This window comes from Bos indicus x Bos taurus, chromosome 10, assembly GCF_003369695.1.
Source record: "Bos indicus x Bos taurus breed Angus x Brahman F1 hybrid chromosome 10, Bos_hybrid_MaternalHap_v2.0, whole genome shotgun sequence".
Lineage (NCBI taxonomy): Eukaryota > Metazoa > Chordata > Mammalia > Artiodactyla > Bovidae > Bos > Bos indicus x Bos taurus.
Window position 1 is genome coordinate 9,299,238 of NC_040085.1, and position 12,891 is coordinate 9,312,128.

Genomic DNA, 12,891 nt, shown 5'->3' on the forward strand with positions numbered 1-12,891 from the left:
GCTTCCGTGGCCTTTTGAGCATGTTGGGGGCTGGTGGAGGCTCTCTTCAGTGGCCTCCTGGACCAGGATCTGCTGAACCCCTCCCCTGCCCTTCCTTCTTCCTTCCCTCCCTCTCCCCTGGCCCCCAGGGTGATGGGAACATCCGGTACTACGAGATCAGCACGGAGAAACCCTACCTGAGTTACCTCATGGAGTTCCGCTCCCCGGCCCCGCAGAAAGGTCTTGGTAAGGGGGCCCCGGGGCTGCCATGGCTGTTACACTATGAGAGGAGAGACTGGAATTTAGCTCTTGGGTCACCTCTCCCCCACAGTGAAAAATCAGCCTCTGAAGGTCAACTCATGGACCAGTCAGAATAGAACCTCCAAGTGCTGCCCTGTGAAGGTCAGCCTACTCTCCCTCAGCCAGCCTGTCACTGCCCATTTGACCGGTTCCATCCATCCACGGTGCTTGGCGTCCTCTGCCATTCTGGCCATCAGCAGCCAGCAGGGGTATGCACGGTCCCTGCGTTCCTGTCTGCAGATGGGGAGGCTGAAGCCCATTGTGGTTCTGACATGGTGGAAGGAGGTTCAGTAACTACAGCTCAGAACTAGGTCCAAGTGCAGGCCCCTTCCTGAAGCTGCTGCGAAGCCAAGACCCCCAGTCCCCCGAAGCAGCTCTGTCCTTGCTGAGAAGACAAGAGGAATTCCAGGGGTCCCCTCCCCACCTCCCCAGGCTCTCCAGGTTCTGAGGCAAATCCCAGAGAGGACTCCAGGATTGACGAGTGTAGTGAGTCTGTTTTTCACTCCTACTCTCTCCCACCACTAAAGCCTTACTATGAAGTCTTTGTGCCCAGGGACTCACACTGGGGGCATCTGACCCAGCAGTCCGCATGTGGGGTCCAGATCACCCAGTGGAAGAAATCTCTGGAGTGGCTCTATTCCCTTCTCTCCTAGAGCTTGAGTCTGGCTTTGTCCTTCTGAGGATCTGGTGTGATGGACAGGGCCTGAGGGCCAGCTTCAGAGACATCAGGGCTGCAGGGGCCTAAGGGCCCCCCGCCCCAGTGACCAACAGCAAACTGAAAAGCTAGAGATATGCCTGAGGTCCTGATGACCATTGCACTGACTTCACCCTTCCCCAAGGCTCTGCCACCCCCACCTCCCTCACGATCACCCCATCATCAATTAGTATAACAAGCAGCCTGGACTTTGGAGTCCAAACTGGGTTTATACTCTGATTCAGCTGTGCCCTTAACCCCTCTGAGTCTTAGTTTCCTCATCTGTAAAATGGGATTAAACCTACTTTGAAGGGCTGTTGTAAAGCTTAGAGGTCATGTATACACAACACTTAGCAGAGTACTTGGCTCCGTCTGCTCCTTCACATAGTCATTCAACAAGCGTTTATTGGCTACACCTGTGTGCCCAGACCCTCGCTTAGTCCAGGGGTACAGTGATAAATAAAACAGAACGTGGCTTCTCACACTGTCCACTGAAGGGAAGACAGACAATAAACAAATACGTAAGGAAAATATTGTAAGTTAGTAAGCTCTAAGAAGAGAATCAAATGGGATCATAGAACAGAGAGTGACAAGGACTGTTTTAGACCAGGTGATTGGGGGAAACCTCGCTGTGGAAGTGACATTGTAAACTGCAATCTGAAAGGCAGGAAGGGGGAAGAGCAGTGCCAGCAGGAAAAACAGTTAGTGCAAAGGCTCTGAGGCCAGAACAAGCCTGGCATGTTCTAGGAGCAGAAGGGAGGTCAGTGTGGCTCAGCATAGAGTAGTCTGTGGAACAGGCGACAGACGGGGAAAGTGTTAGGAGATTAAGTTGGAGAGGTGGGCAGGGGCCAGATCCCATGGGATGCATTAGACAGGGTGTATTAGAGTTCTCCAGAGAAACAACCAAGTGTATTTATAAAAAAGGAATTGCAAGGATTTGGCTCATAATCACAGAGGCTGAGAAGTCTTACCATCTACCCTCTACAAGCTGGAGCCCCAGGAAAGCCAGCAATATAATTCAGCTCAAGTGTGAAGGCCTGAGACCCAGGGGAACCAATGGTACAAAACCCAGTTCAAGGGCAGGAGATAAGATGTCCCAGCTCAAGCAGCGAGGCAGGAAAAAAGGGCAAATTCCTCCTTCCTCTGCCTTTTGCTCCATGCAGGCCCAGAATGGATTGGGAGATGCCCACCACCCAGCCTCACTGGGGAGGGCCATCCACTTTACTGAGGCCACTGACATATAATGTTAACCATCACACAGGGGGAGGAGTTGGGATTTCACTGGGAACTCTTTGTAGAATTTTATTCTTCTTGGGCTGGTGGGTAGGTAAGAGTGGGACCGTGTGACATGATCTGAAAGGTTAGTTTGAGATTGCTGCGGCTCCTGTAGGAAGAATGGATTTGGGAGACTGGATCTTGAGAGGGCAGGAGGCAGGCAGAGACCAGTTAGGAGGCTGCTGTGGACTTCTAAGCAAAAGAAGATGGTAACTAGGGGGATGGCATGGAGATGAGGATGGATCCAGGAATGTTTAGAAAGTTGGGTCATCAGGACTTGGGGAGTGGGGAGAGAGGGGGTACTGAGGATAATTATTTCTGCTTGTCCTCCTCACCTGTGGTCACTGTTGAGCACTGACCATGAGCCAGGCACTTTCTGCAGGCTCTGGGTGGCTACTTAACTCACCCTGGGCAGGTAACATAGCTCTAAGTGGCAGAACCAGGACTCAAACCCAAGTCTCCTGGCTTCTCACAGTACCACGAAGCCACTTCCCTCCAGGTTCCTGAATTCTTTGCTCTGGTAGAGCATCCTTCCATTCCAGATGAGGAAAGGTAGAACCTTCAGTCATATTCATATCCTGGAGAAAGAAATTCATGTTGTCTGTGCTCATCACTGCTGGGCAGTTAACAAGCATCTTCACACTCAGTCTCGTGAGGGGCCACCACTGGACTCCTTTAGGCAACCAGGGAAGGCTTAGAGAGGCAGTGATTTGCCCAAGGACTCCCAGCCAGAAAGGGGAGAGAATAGAGATTCAAACTCAGGATCCTGTCCCACCCCAAAGCTGGTGTGTCTGACCCCACACCGAACTGCTCCCCCAGCAGGTGTTCAGTTGATGCAGCTGTTAGGGCTGTTGTGTCTGATGCCCACACAGACACACATGAACACACGCAGACACACGTGCATGCACGTGTGCCTGTCAATCCTAGAAAGCACATGACGGAACAGCAGTCTTGGGCTGCATGTAAACCTCTGAGTGCACAGGAGAGCGTTCTCCTTCTTTCTTTCTTCCTTCCTTCCTTTATTTCTGGCTGTGCTGAGTCTTCGTTGCTACTGGTGGTCTTTCCCTAGTTGCAGCAAGCCCGGGCTACTCTCTGTTGTGGTGTGTATACTTCTCATTGCGGTTATTAGTTGGCTATCAGACTGGCTCATTAGTTGCAACTCATGGGCTCTAGAGTGCAGGCTCAGTAGTTGGGGCTGAGTTGCCCTGAGACATGTGGGATCTTTCCAGACCAGGGAGAGATCGAACCCATGTTCCCTGCAGTGGTAGGCAGACTTTTAACCACTGGACTACCAGGGAAGTCCTCTCCCTCTTTCTTTCTCTATGAAGACTGGGAGCACAGAGGCTTCAGGATACCAGTTCGTTTCAGCAGGTGATGGGCTCTGAGGTATATAAAGTGAGTGGGCAAAAGCCCCTTTCTCTCTGCCTCTCAAGAGTCTCACCTACAAAGAGAATGGATTAGATTCAAGTAGTTGTGCAGCCCCTTGCAGGTCTCAAAGGCCCCCACGTCTACAGTCTGCACCTTGGTGAAACAGGCCTGGCCCATGGGGCTTATTTGAGAAGTTACCCCTAGAGCCAAAGCCTGACTCGAGAAGCCCCCAGCCCCTTCCTGTCCACTGCATGGGTCCTTGCCTCCCAACCTAGTGCCCTCCAACTGCACCTTTCCCCTGGCCAAGGTCATCAGGAAGGAGGGTTGCCGGGGGGACTCCTGGGACCCCATGCAGCCGTGTGTGTGCCTGTCCGCAGGGGTCATGCCCAAGCATGGGCTGGACGTGTCTGCCTGCGAGGTGTTCCGGTTCTACAAGCTGGTGACTCTCAAGGGCCTCATAGAGCCCATCTCCATGATCGTGCCCCGGAGGGTGAGTGGGGCCGGGCTGGCTGCAAAGGGCCCCTGGCATTGAAGGCTGACTTCCTCACTACTGGGGCTATGAGCCTGGAGGAGCTCAGAAGAAGGAGGTGTTTTCCTGTGGATTGGGGTCTTCAGGCCTAATTTGGGGTGCAGAGGGTGAGGGCCACTCCAAGGTGAGGACAGTCTGGCTTGCTAACGAAGGCAAGGTGGGAATTCCAAGTGGGAGACACTGAGTACTAAGACTTGGAGCAGAGAGAGCAGGTATGTGGTTGGAGGTCAGCGAAGGGGAGTCTCGGACTGGAGAGAAGGGGCCTTCTCAGCAGTCCCCCACCTGTCCACTCTTCTGCTCCACCCCACTGCAGTCGGATTCCTACCAGGAAGACATTTACCCCATGACGCCGGGCACGGAGCCAGCTCTGACCCCTGATGAGTGGCTGGGAGGCATCAACCGAGGTACCACCAGGGGTGGGCTTCCCAGAAAAGAATGGGAGACTGCAATCTTGGCCTTCAGTCTAGCCCACCCCCTTCCCCTTGCATATCCTCCTCGTTGAACTCGCCCTCACACCCAGCCAGCTGTCAGGCGTGGTGTCATGAGAGCCACCATCACTGGAGAGTCCACAGGATAGTCGGTGAGAATACATGCCTTGCCTTGCTTAGATCCTGTGCTGATGTCTTTGAAAGAAGGCTATAAGAAGTCCCCCAAAATGGTGTTCAAGGCTCCCATCAAAGAAAAGAAGAGTGTGGTGGTCAACGGAATAGATTTACTAGAAAATGTCCCACCCAGGACAGAGAATGAGGTAAGAAAAATAAGTTATTGCCTCCAGACACACTGGCAGAGCGAGACCTTTGCATTTCAATTATGAGCTTCAGGCCTTTAGGCCAGCTTGGTTCTGAGGCATTTTTCTTTCTGTGACAAATACCATAAGTAGCCTGCTGTGGGCTTCTGTTGCCTCTGACCCCAATAAATAGAGGCTGGGCTATGGTGGGGATATTGATGCCCCTCCCCATCCCCACAAATCCCAGAACCTGGAGTTACGTGTCCCCGTGTGAATCCATATCAGAATGTCCCTGTCATCTGCAGTTGTAAATTCCTGGCTCATGAGGGAAACCAGCCTCATGTGTTACAGCACTGCCTTCCTCCCTGGCATGGCAGCTGCCGCGAGGTCTGATGATTTCCTGTTTTTGTGGAAGAGGCTGAGTGTTTATGAAAGTACTCTTTGTACCATTTGGAAAGGGAGCAGCTCTCTCAGGGCAACCAGAGCTGGGCCTTGTCCACGCCCCCCAGAGGCCTTGCCTTCCACCACACCCTTGGTCCCTGGCACAAATACAGTTCAGCTCAGCCAGGATTCATGGAATGCCCACTGTGTGCCAGGCCCTGGGCTGGATGCAGCTGAAGTGGAGAGGCTGCAGGGAGCCACCTGCATCTGGCTCTCTCATTTCCTGGCTGTGCCTGAACATGTTTCCTGACCTTCCTTAGTCCATTTCCTCACAGCAAAATGGGGATGTGAAATGCTGTGAGAGTTAGAGAGATCGTCCCTAAGTGTCTAGCACTTTTCCTGCTCACATGAGATGCACAGAGAGGCTAACTGCATTAGCTCTCGAGAAGGGGGCAACAGAGAATGAGATGGTTGGGTGGCATCACCGACTCAATGGACATGAGTTTGAGCAAACTCCAGGAGATGGTGAAGGACAGGGAAGCCTGGCGTGCTGCACACACAAGAACCATGTAACAAATTACCCCAAGACTTAGGGACTTAAATCCCACAAATGTTTTATTATCTCACAATGTCTGTGGGTGCCTGTGACTCAAGGTCTCATGAAGGTGTGAATTGTCAGCCAGGGCTGCAGTCACATCTGAAGACTCACCCGTGGAAGGATCTGCTTCTGGCTTTCCTCGCTTGGTTGCTGGCAAGACCCATTTCCTCATAGGTTGTTAGACCAAGGGTCTCATTCCCCCAGGAGCTGTCAGCCAGAGGCCTCCCTCAGGTCCTTGCCACATGGACCTCAAAACAGGACAGCTCACAGCATGGCCTTGAGGAAGAGAGGGTGTCAAAGGTGGAAACCACAGTCTTTTTGTAAACTCCCCTTGCAAATGGCATCCCAGCACATCTGCCATATTCTATTCATTAGAAGCAAGTTACTGGGATCAGTCCATCCTTGAAAGGAGGGGCATAACATGGGGGCCATCTTATAATTATCACTGTTATTCATAAAAGTATGATCATTCCTGACCACCAAGGCTTAGTCTTACAGGTAAAATTGACAGGTAAATTTTTAATTGCTATAAAATATGTTTATGTGCCGTTATAGAGGGATGCTCAGATTTCTAAGGCTGGATGAAACTATGATCAATGGGATTTGCTTCAAAATAATCACCCAGGAGAGTGGTACAGGGGAAGTAGGTGAAAATAAAGATGAAGCAAGAGTGGTTACATGTTATTTGCTGAAGTTGGAAGTTGGGTACTTGGAGGTTCATGGTGCTTTTCTTTCTACTTTTGTATATATTTGGTGTTTTCTTTAAAAGAAATTTTTTATGTACCCTGACAATGTAGGCATAGTTGAATTGTTGCGAGCCTAGGGCCTTAATAAGAGCCTAAACTTTGCTCTAGTACTGGGTGTGGAGAAAGCAGGGTTGAATAGCAGTTACATGGAGTGGACTTTTCTATATGAATCAGAACAGAAGACCTGGAGAAATATGTTAAAGGGTCTCTAAGCAAACAATATACATGCCACAATCTATACACTACAGCTTGTATCCTTTCCTCCCTGGGGAAAAAAATTTTTGCTCAGAGGCTGGTAACTCTTGTTTTACCTTTTACCCACAATTTTAATACAGAAAACTAGAAGCAACGAATGAGAAATTGGTTCAACAGTGAAGATTTCATGGGTAGCCTGACACACGGGAGGAGACATGGTTGTACAGCTCTGTAATTTTACTAAAACTCACTGAATTGACACTTGAAATGAGTGAAATTTATGGCATATGAAGTATACCTCAATAAATATGTTTTTTAAACAAAAGCTGATCCAAAAAAATTATACAAGGAAACTTTGAGAACTTGGAAGGCATAGGTGTATGTAGAATTATTTAGTGTGGGGCATACAGCATAATCTCTCTCTGAACAGAGGTAACTAGAACTGGTTTGTTGGTTAATATAAATTTTTTCCAAGTCAGTTAAAGGAATGAATCATATAAGTGATATATACATTCTTTAAACCATTTATTTTTGTTTAAAATATAAAACATATATATTCATTCCACATGTTTTGATGTAGAATCAAGACCTTCCTTTTCTCTCGGGACATCCCAGTTGGGATCTTCTATGTATCTGTCAAATAAATCACACTTTAACTCCTATTTCCATTTTCAGTGTTTTTTTAGGTGGAATGAGAACTTAAAATCAATCTGAAAACAAAGCGCTTGTTTTTTCTAAGTTTTCCCCAGTGTTTTTTTTAAAGACAGGTTTATTGAGGTATAATTGACCTGCTGTACAATTCATCCTTTGCAATGTACAGTTCCACGAGTTCTGACACATGCCTATAGCCAGCCGTGTAAGCGCTACCATGCAATCAAGATACAGAATATTCCTCAATCTTTTGTGTGTATATCATCCGTACCTATCAGTAGCAACTTTTTAGCACCCCCTCTTCATCAAGATTCTCAAATGCATTCAACTTAGTTTTTATAGAAAGAGCCACTCTCCTTTTGTATTTCTATTTCATCAGTTTGTGTGGTATTTAAATCATGCACTTACAAAGACAGCTGCAACTCACACTGGGCAGTTGGAGGACCAAGACAACTGTCTGTTGGTGACATTCAACTCAAGTGTGTGGGGTCCTTCAGGAGCCTGCAGAGGCTGTGTTGTGTGGGCCAGTCTGTTTTATGGAAGCAGTGGAGAGGCTGTTTAATCCAGGGAGTCATCTCAGCAAGGGTGTTGTCAGATTCCTATGCTTTGCTCATGGCCATCCAGCAATGCCCAGTGCAAACTTTGGGGTGCTGTGCTAGTTCCCCATCAGATGGAAAAATACCATTCTATATCCTGACCTTAAGGAAAAGAGAAGAATAGGGGGAAGGCTATATGAATAGAAAGAGAACTATATGAATCTTAGGAATTAGGTATTCTTAACTTCCTTGGTGGATCAGTGGTAAAGAATCTGTCTGCCATTGCGGGAGACACGGGTTTGATCCCTGGCCCAGGAAGATCCCACATGCCTTGGAGCAACTAAGCCAGTGCACTACAACTACTGAGCCAGCACTCTAGAGCCCTGGCGCTGCAACTACTGAGCCCATGAGCCACAGCTACTGAAGCGCACGAGCCTAGAGCCTGTGCTCCGCGACAAGAGAAGCCACCACAACGGGAAGCCTGTGCACCGCAACTAGGGAGCAGCCCCCACTCTTCGAAACTAGGGGGAAAAGCCCAGGGAGCAATGAAGACCTGGACAAAAATAAATATTTGTTTTTAAAAAAAGAAGGATATTATGTATAAAATAGATTACTAATGAGAAGATACAGTAAAGCACAAGAAACTCTACTCAGTGCTCTGTGGTGACCTAAATGCAAAGGAGATCCAAAAAAGGGGGGATGTATGTATACATATAGCTGACTCACTTCGCTGTACTGCAGAAATCGACAGCAGTGTGAAGTAACTGTGTGCACGTGTGCACTGTCACTTCAGTCGTGTCCAACTCTTTGCAACCCTCTGGACCGTAGCCACCAGGCTCCTCTGTCCATGGGATTCTCCAGGCAAGAATACTGGAGTGGGTTGTCATGCCCTCCTCCAGGGGACCTTCCTGACCCAGGGATTGAACCAGCATCTCTTACATCTCCTGCATTGGCAGGTGGGTTCTTTACCACTAATGTCACCTTGGAAACTCCCAAAGCAACAATACTCCAATTTAAAAACAAAGAGAGAGAGCCAGGTACAAAACATTTCAGAAAGCTTTCCATTCTGAATGGTAAGTAAATAAAGTATTAAGGCTTGAAGCCCTAAATGGGTAAGCTTAGGATATCTGGCCTGTGTGGACTGGGCCCTTCCTTGGTGATCTTAGATCAGGGTCCTTTCTTTTCTGCTTCACAGGGTGGGGAGGGGTGGGGTGGGGTGGGTTGGGGGTGGGCATGGGTGAGCTGAGTCTAGAGATGGGAGAGCAGCCTCCTGAGTCACCTTGGACCCTGGAGTGGGGAAGGGCTGGGAGGCCTGAGTCAGGACAGCGGCTGCATGGGGGGAGGGGCAGGGTACGGATACCCCTCCCCCCGCCCCCCGCGAAGGTCACCTTCTCACCTGTTCTCTCCCACCCTCTGGCCCCTTCTCTCGTCCACACCAGCTCCTCCGAATGTTCTTCCGGCAGCAGGATGAGATTCGGAGATTGAAAGAGGAGCTGGCCCAGAAAGACATCCGGATTCGGCAGCTTCAGCTGGAACTGAAAAACTTGCGCAATAGCCCCAAGAACTGTTAGCTCCCCCGCTGGGCTGCTTTCTAAGCCGATCTCTCCGTTGTTTCTACTCGTCCCTTAACTTCCCCTTCTCCGGTGACCCCAGAGAGAGCGCCAGGACTGGAACTGGGGGAGAGCCTGAGGACCCCCCACCTGCCACCTCAAGAACTGGAAGCTGACCTTTGACCTCTCGACCTCATGCTAATAGGAGTCCCCAGCCTCTCCCAGAGTCCAGGCTGGCAGCCCCTTTCCCTGACACCCCCGGAGCCTCGGCTTCCCCTCGGCTGGGCAAAGGCCGTGAACTCCCCCCAACGAGTGCCCTCTGTGGACCAAGGAGCGCAGGGGGAAGCCAGAACCCCAGTAGACTTAGAGGTTGAACTTGTCCCCGGCAGAGGGGGCTGCCGGGACATCTCTGCGCTCCCTGCTGGGGCTCACGGTGGCCCTGATGGACGCGCAGTAAGGGCTGGATTGCAGGCATCAGCGGTCTCCCTCCCCTCCCCCACCTCCCTCGCCCTGGGCAGTCCCGGAAGCCCATTCGCCTGACCAGGGTTGCAAGCAGCCCAGCTCCTTCCTGTCTCTTGCCCCCTCTCTCTTATCTTCAGGGAATTAAGAGGATCCTTCACCAAGGCCATAATGACCCCTTGCCCTCCCCTGATGCTCTTCAAAGCTCTGGCAACACCCTTTTCCCATTCACTTTGTGAGGCAGTCAGGGTAGGGAATAGTGTCCCCATTTTACAGATGACAGAACTGAGGGTTGCTTTGGGGAAGTGACATCACTGAGTCACCCAGCAGGTGTACAGTGGACCCAGGACCAGTGGTGTGCAGACCGCAGGCCCGGGCGCTTCCCACTGCATCAAGATGCCAATCTGACAGGGGCATCACCAGGGCCCAAGTCTCGGTGGAGCAGAAGGAGGACCGGGAGCCTCCCAACACCAGTAGTGCCAATGTGCCACACCCCTCCCCCACACTCAGTATCCCTTGGACCTCCTGGCCCCCAGCCTTTGCCCTCACCCCCCAGGTGACTCACTCCGAGATGAGGCCTCTTCCTCCTGGAGGTTGAGGCCGAGGAGGGTGGAGCTGGCCCTGGGAAGGCCGAGCAGTGGCCTGCTGGCCCCGAGGGCTGCTCTGCGTGCGTGTCCCTCCTCCCCGCTCTCAGCCACGGTCAGCCTTACGCTTGTAGAACGACCACAGCCGCTAACATTGGTGTAGCACTTTAAGGTTTACACAGCCCTTCGACATATAGGATCCCCTTTGAGCCTCATCTCAGCTCCCAGAGGCAGGGAGCGTTCTCCCCACTTTGCAGATGAAAACACTGAGAAGCAGCTCAAGGCCACAGGACCCTGGGAGATGCCACATTTCACTTGGTCTTCTACCGTTTTCTTTTTTTCCTCCTTTTCTCCCTTCATTTCTCATTACTCACAGAGTGTATGAACACTGTTCTCAGAAAAGTCACAGTTTGAGGGGGGAGATCTGGTCTGGGGATCAAGAAATGGGTGTCTGCACCTCTCTCTCATTAGCTAGAACCTCTAGACGCATTGTGCTCTGCACCTGCTTGTCCCACGGCCACCCTGCAGAACTTCCATCCACAGAGGCGGGGCTCCCTAAGCCCCTCCGAGTGACCTGGGCAGGGAGAACCCCAAACCCTCAGGCTTTTCCTCCAAGAGCCTTCCACGCTCACGGCCAGCTAAAGCAGGGTCTCCTCACCCCCCAGACCCCGCTGCTAGACTGCGTCAGCTCACATCTCCTCCTCCCCACACTTCTGAAGCTTTTTTTCTTCCCCACTGACCTTTGTGGTCTTCTGTGATTATTTATGCTGCCTCCCAAGGATAGAATTGAAATAAAATGTTTTCAAGTTATCAGGCTCTTTTCACCTGGGCGGTTCCTCCTCTTGGTCGCCATGGTATCCTGATGGCCAACTCCCCAGCCACAGCCCTGTTGCTTCTCTGCAACAACAAACCATGTCTGTGTCTACAAGTGTGACTTCACACCTCAGCACTGCTGACGTCTGGGGCCAGATGATTCTTTGCTCTGAAGGCTGTCCTGAGCACGATCAGCTACTTAGCAGCATCCCTGGCCTCCACCAGCCAGATGCCACAGCAACCCCAACCCCGTCATGATAAACAAAAATGTCTCCAGATATCACCCAGTGTCCCCCCTGGGATGTCAGAATTGTCCCCAGTTGAGGACCACTATTCCACATCCACATCCAGCCCTGTGTTGGGGTCTAGAGGACACCTACATTTTACACTGGAATGCTGCTTCACAGTTTACAAAGAACTATTCCATGTACTTGACTCCTTTGATCTTCACAGCTGCTCTAAGTGGTGTGTTCTGATTTTTCCCGTTTTCAAAAAGAAAAGTCAGGTCCAGAACGTGACATGCTCAGTCAAGGTCATTTAGCTGGTGTAATGGGGAAGACACACAGGGACATGGACCTCCTGAGCCCAGAGCCAGAGGAGGCACATGTTGCCAGTCCTCAGCCAGGCTTAGTGCTGGGCAGGGTCTCTTCTGGAAGGAGGGCTAGGACCCATCATGAGACAAGGGGCTGCCAGGCCGCTGGGCCACCCTCCCTCTCTCACCGAGCCAGGGTGGTGGTGGAGCACAGCCGTCAGTCATGTGACAGTGTGGATACCACAGGAAACTCCAGAGAGAGAAAAGCAGTGAAAATCTCAGAAAAGAGGGCTGGTGAGGAAGTGATAAAGGGCAGTGGAAGAGCAGGGGGAATGACCTGGGATAGGTAGGGCGTGGTCCAGGCCCAGCTCCACCTCTGACAGGCTATGTGATCTGAAGGGATTCACTGCTCCTCTCTGGGCTTCACTTTCTCTATAAAGTGAGGGTGTAGGACAATTGGAGGGTCCCTTAATGATCTGACACTTGAGTTTCCACAAGTTTCTCCTAGCAATTAGGAGAATGGGACAAAGCCCCAAGATCACCAATTGTCCAGCACAAGTGATGCAAACAAGAAATAGTTTCCGTAAGATGTTATGGAAAAATCCAAACAAACTTTTTGGCCAACCCAATATCATCAGGAGAAGGGAAGTAGTAGGGTGGCTTCCAACAGGGCTTGGGTGCTGAAATATACTCTAGCTAAACATGAATTTGAAAAAGACACCCATAGAGTTTCTGATGTGGATCAATTCACAGTTCTGGGTTTGAAAGAAATGCTAAGGTCATTGAGAGTTTGGACTCCAAAGCTCCTTCTCCAGGGATGCAGAAGAAGGTGGGTAAAGCTGGGTCTTTCACCAAGGTTTCTCCCAGCCTGGGCAGGTGAACACACACGGTGACCTGTCTCATATATGCCTCTGTCCCATGGGATCCCCAATTCCCAGTCCAACTGGGCAGCTCTTTAATTCTCACTTATTATG

At 50.7% G+C, this 12,891-nt stretch overlaps 1 protein-coding gene across 3 annotated transcripts in view; it reads left to right on the forward strand.

Annotated features, from left to right (window-relative positions):
- Positions 1 to 11,382, forward strand: part of CORO2B (coronin 2B) — a 148,258-nt gene extending 136,876 nt beyond the window's left edge. For 2 of the 3 annotated variants that reach the window (XM_027553063.1, XM_027553062.1), the window contains exons 8-12: positions 129 to 225; positions 3,994 to 4,106; positions 4,459 to 4,549; positions 4,754 to 4,893; positions 9,419 to 10,192. In XM_027553063.1, the coding sequence (XP_027408864.1) occupies positions 129 to 225; positions 3,994 to 4,106; positions 4,459 to 4,549; positions 4,754 to 4,893; positions 9,419 to 9,550 (573 nt within the window). In that variant the 3' untranslated portion in view covers positions 9,551 to 10,192. Of the gene's footprint in view, positions 1 to 128; positions 226 to 3,993; positions 4,107 to 4,458; positions 4,550 to 4,753; positions 4,894 to 9,418 lie in introns of all 3 variants that reach the window. The other variant, XM_027553061.1, reaches the window with a different exon arrangement.
- Positions 11,383 to 12,891: the final 1,509 nt, after the last annotated feature.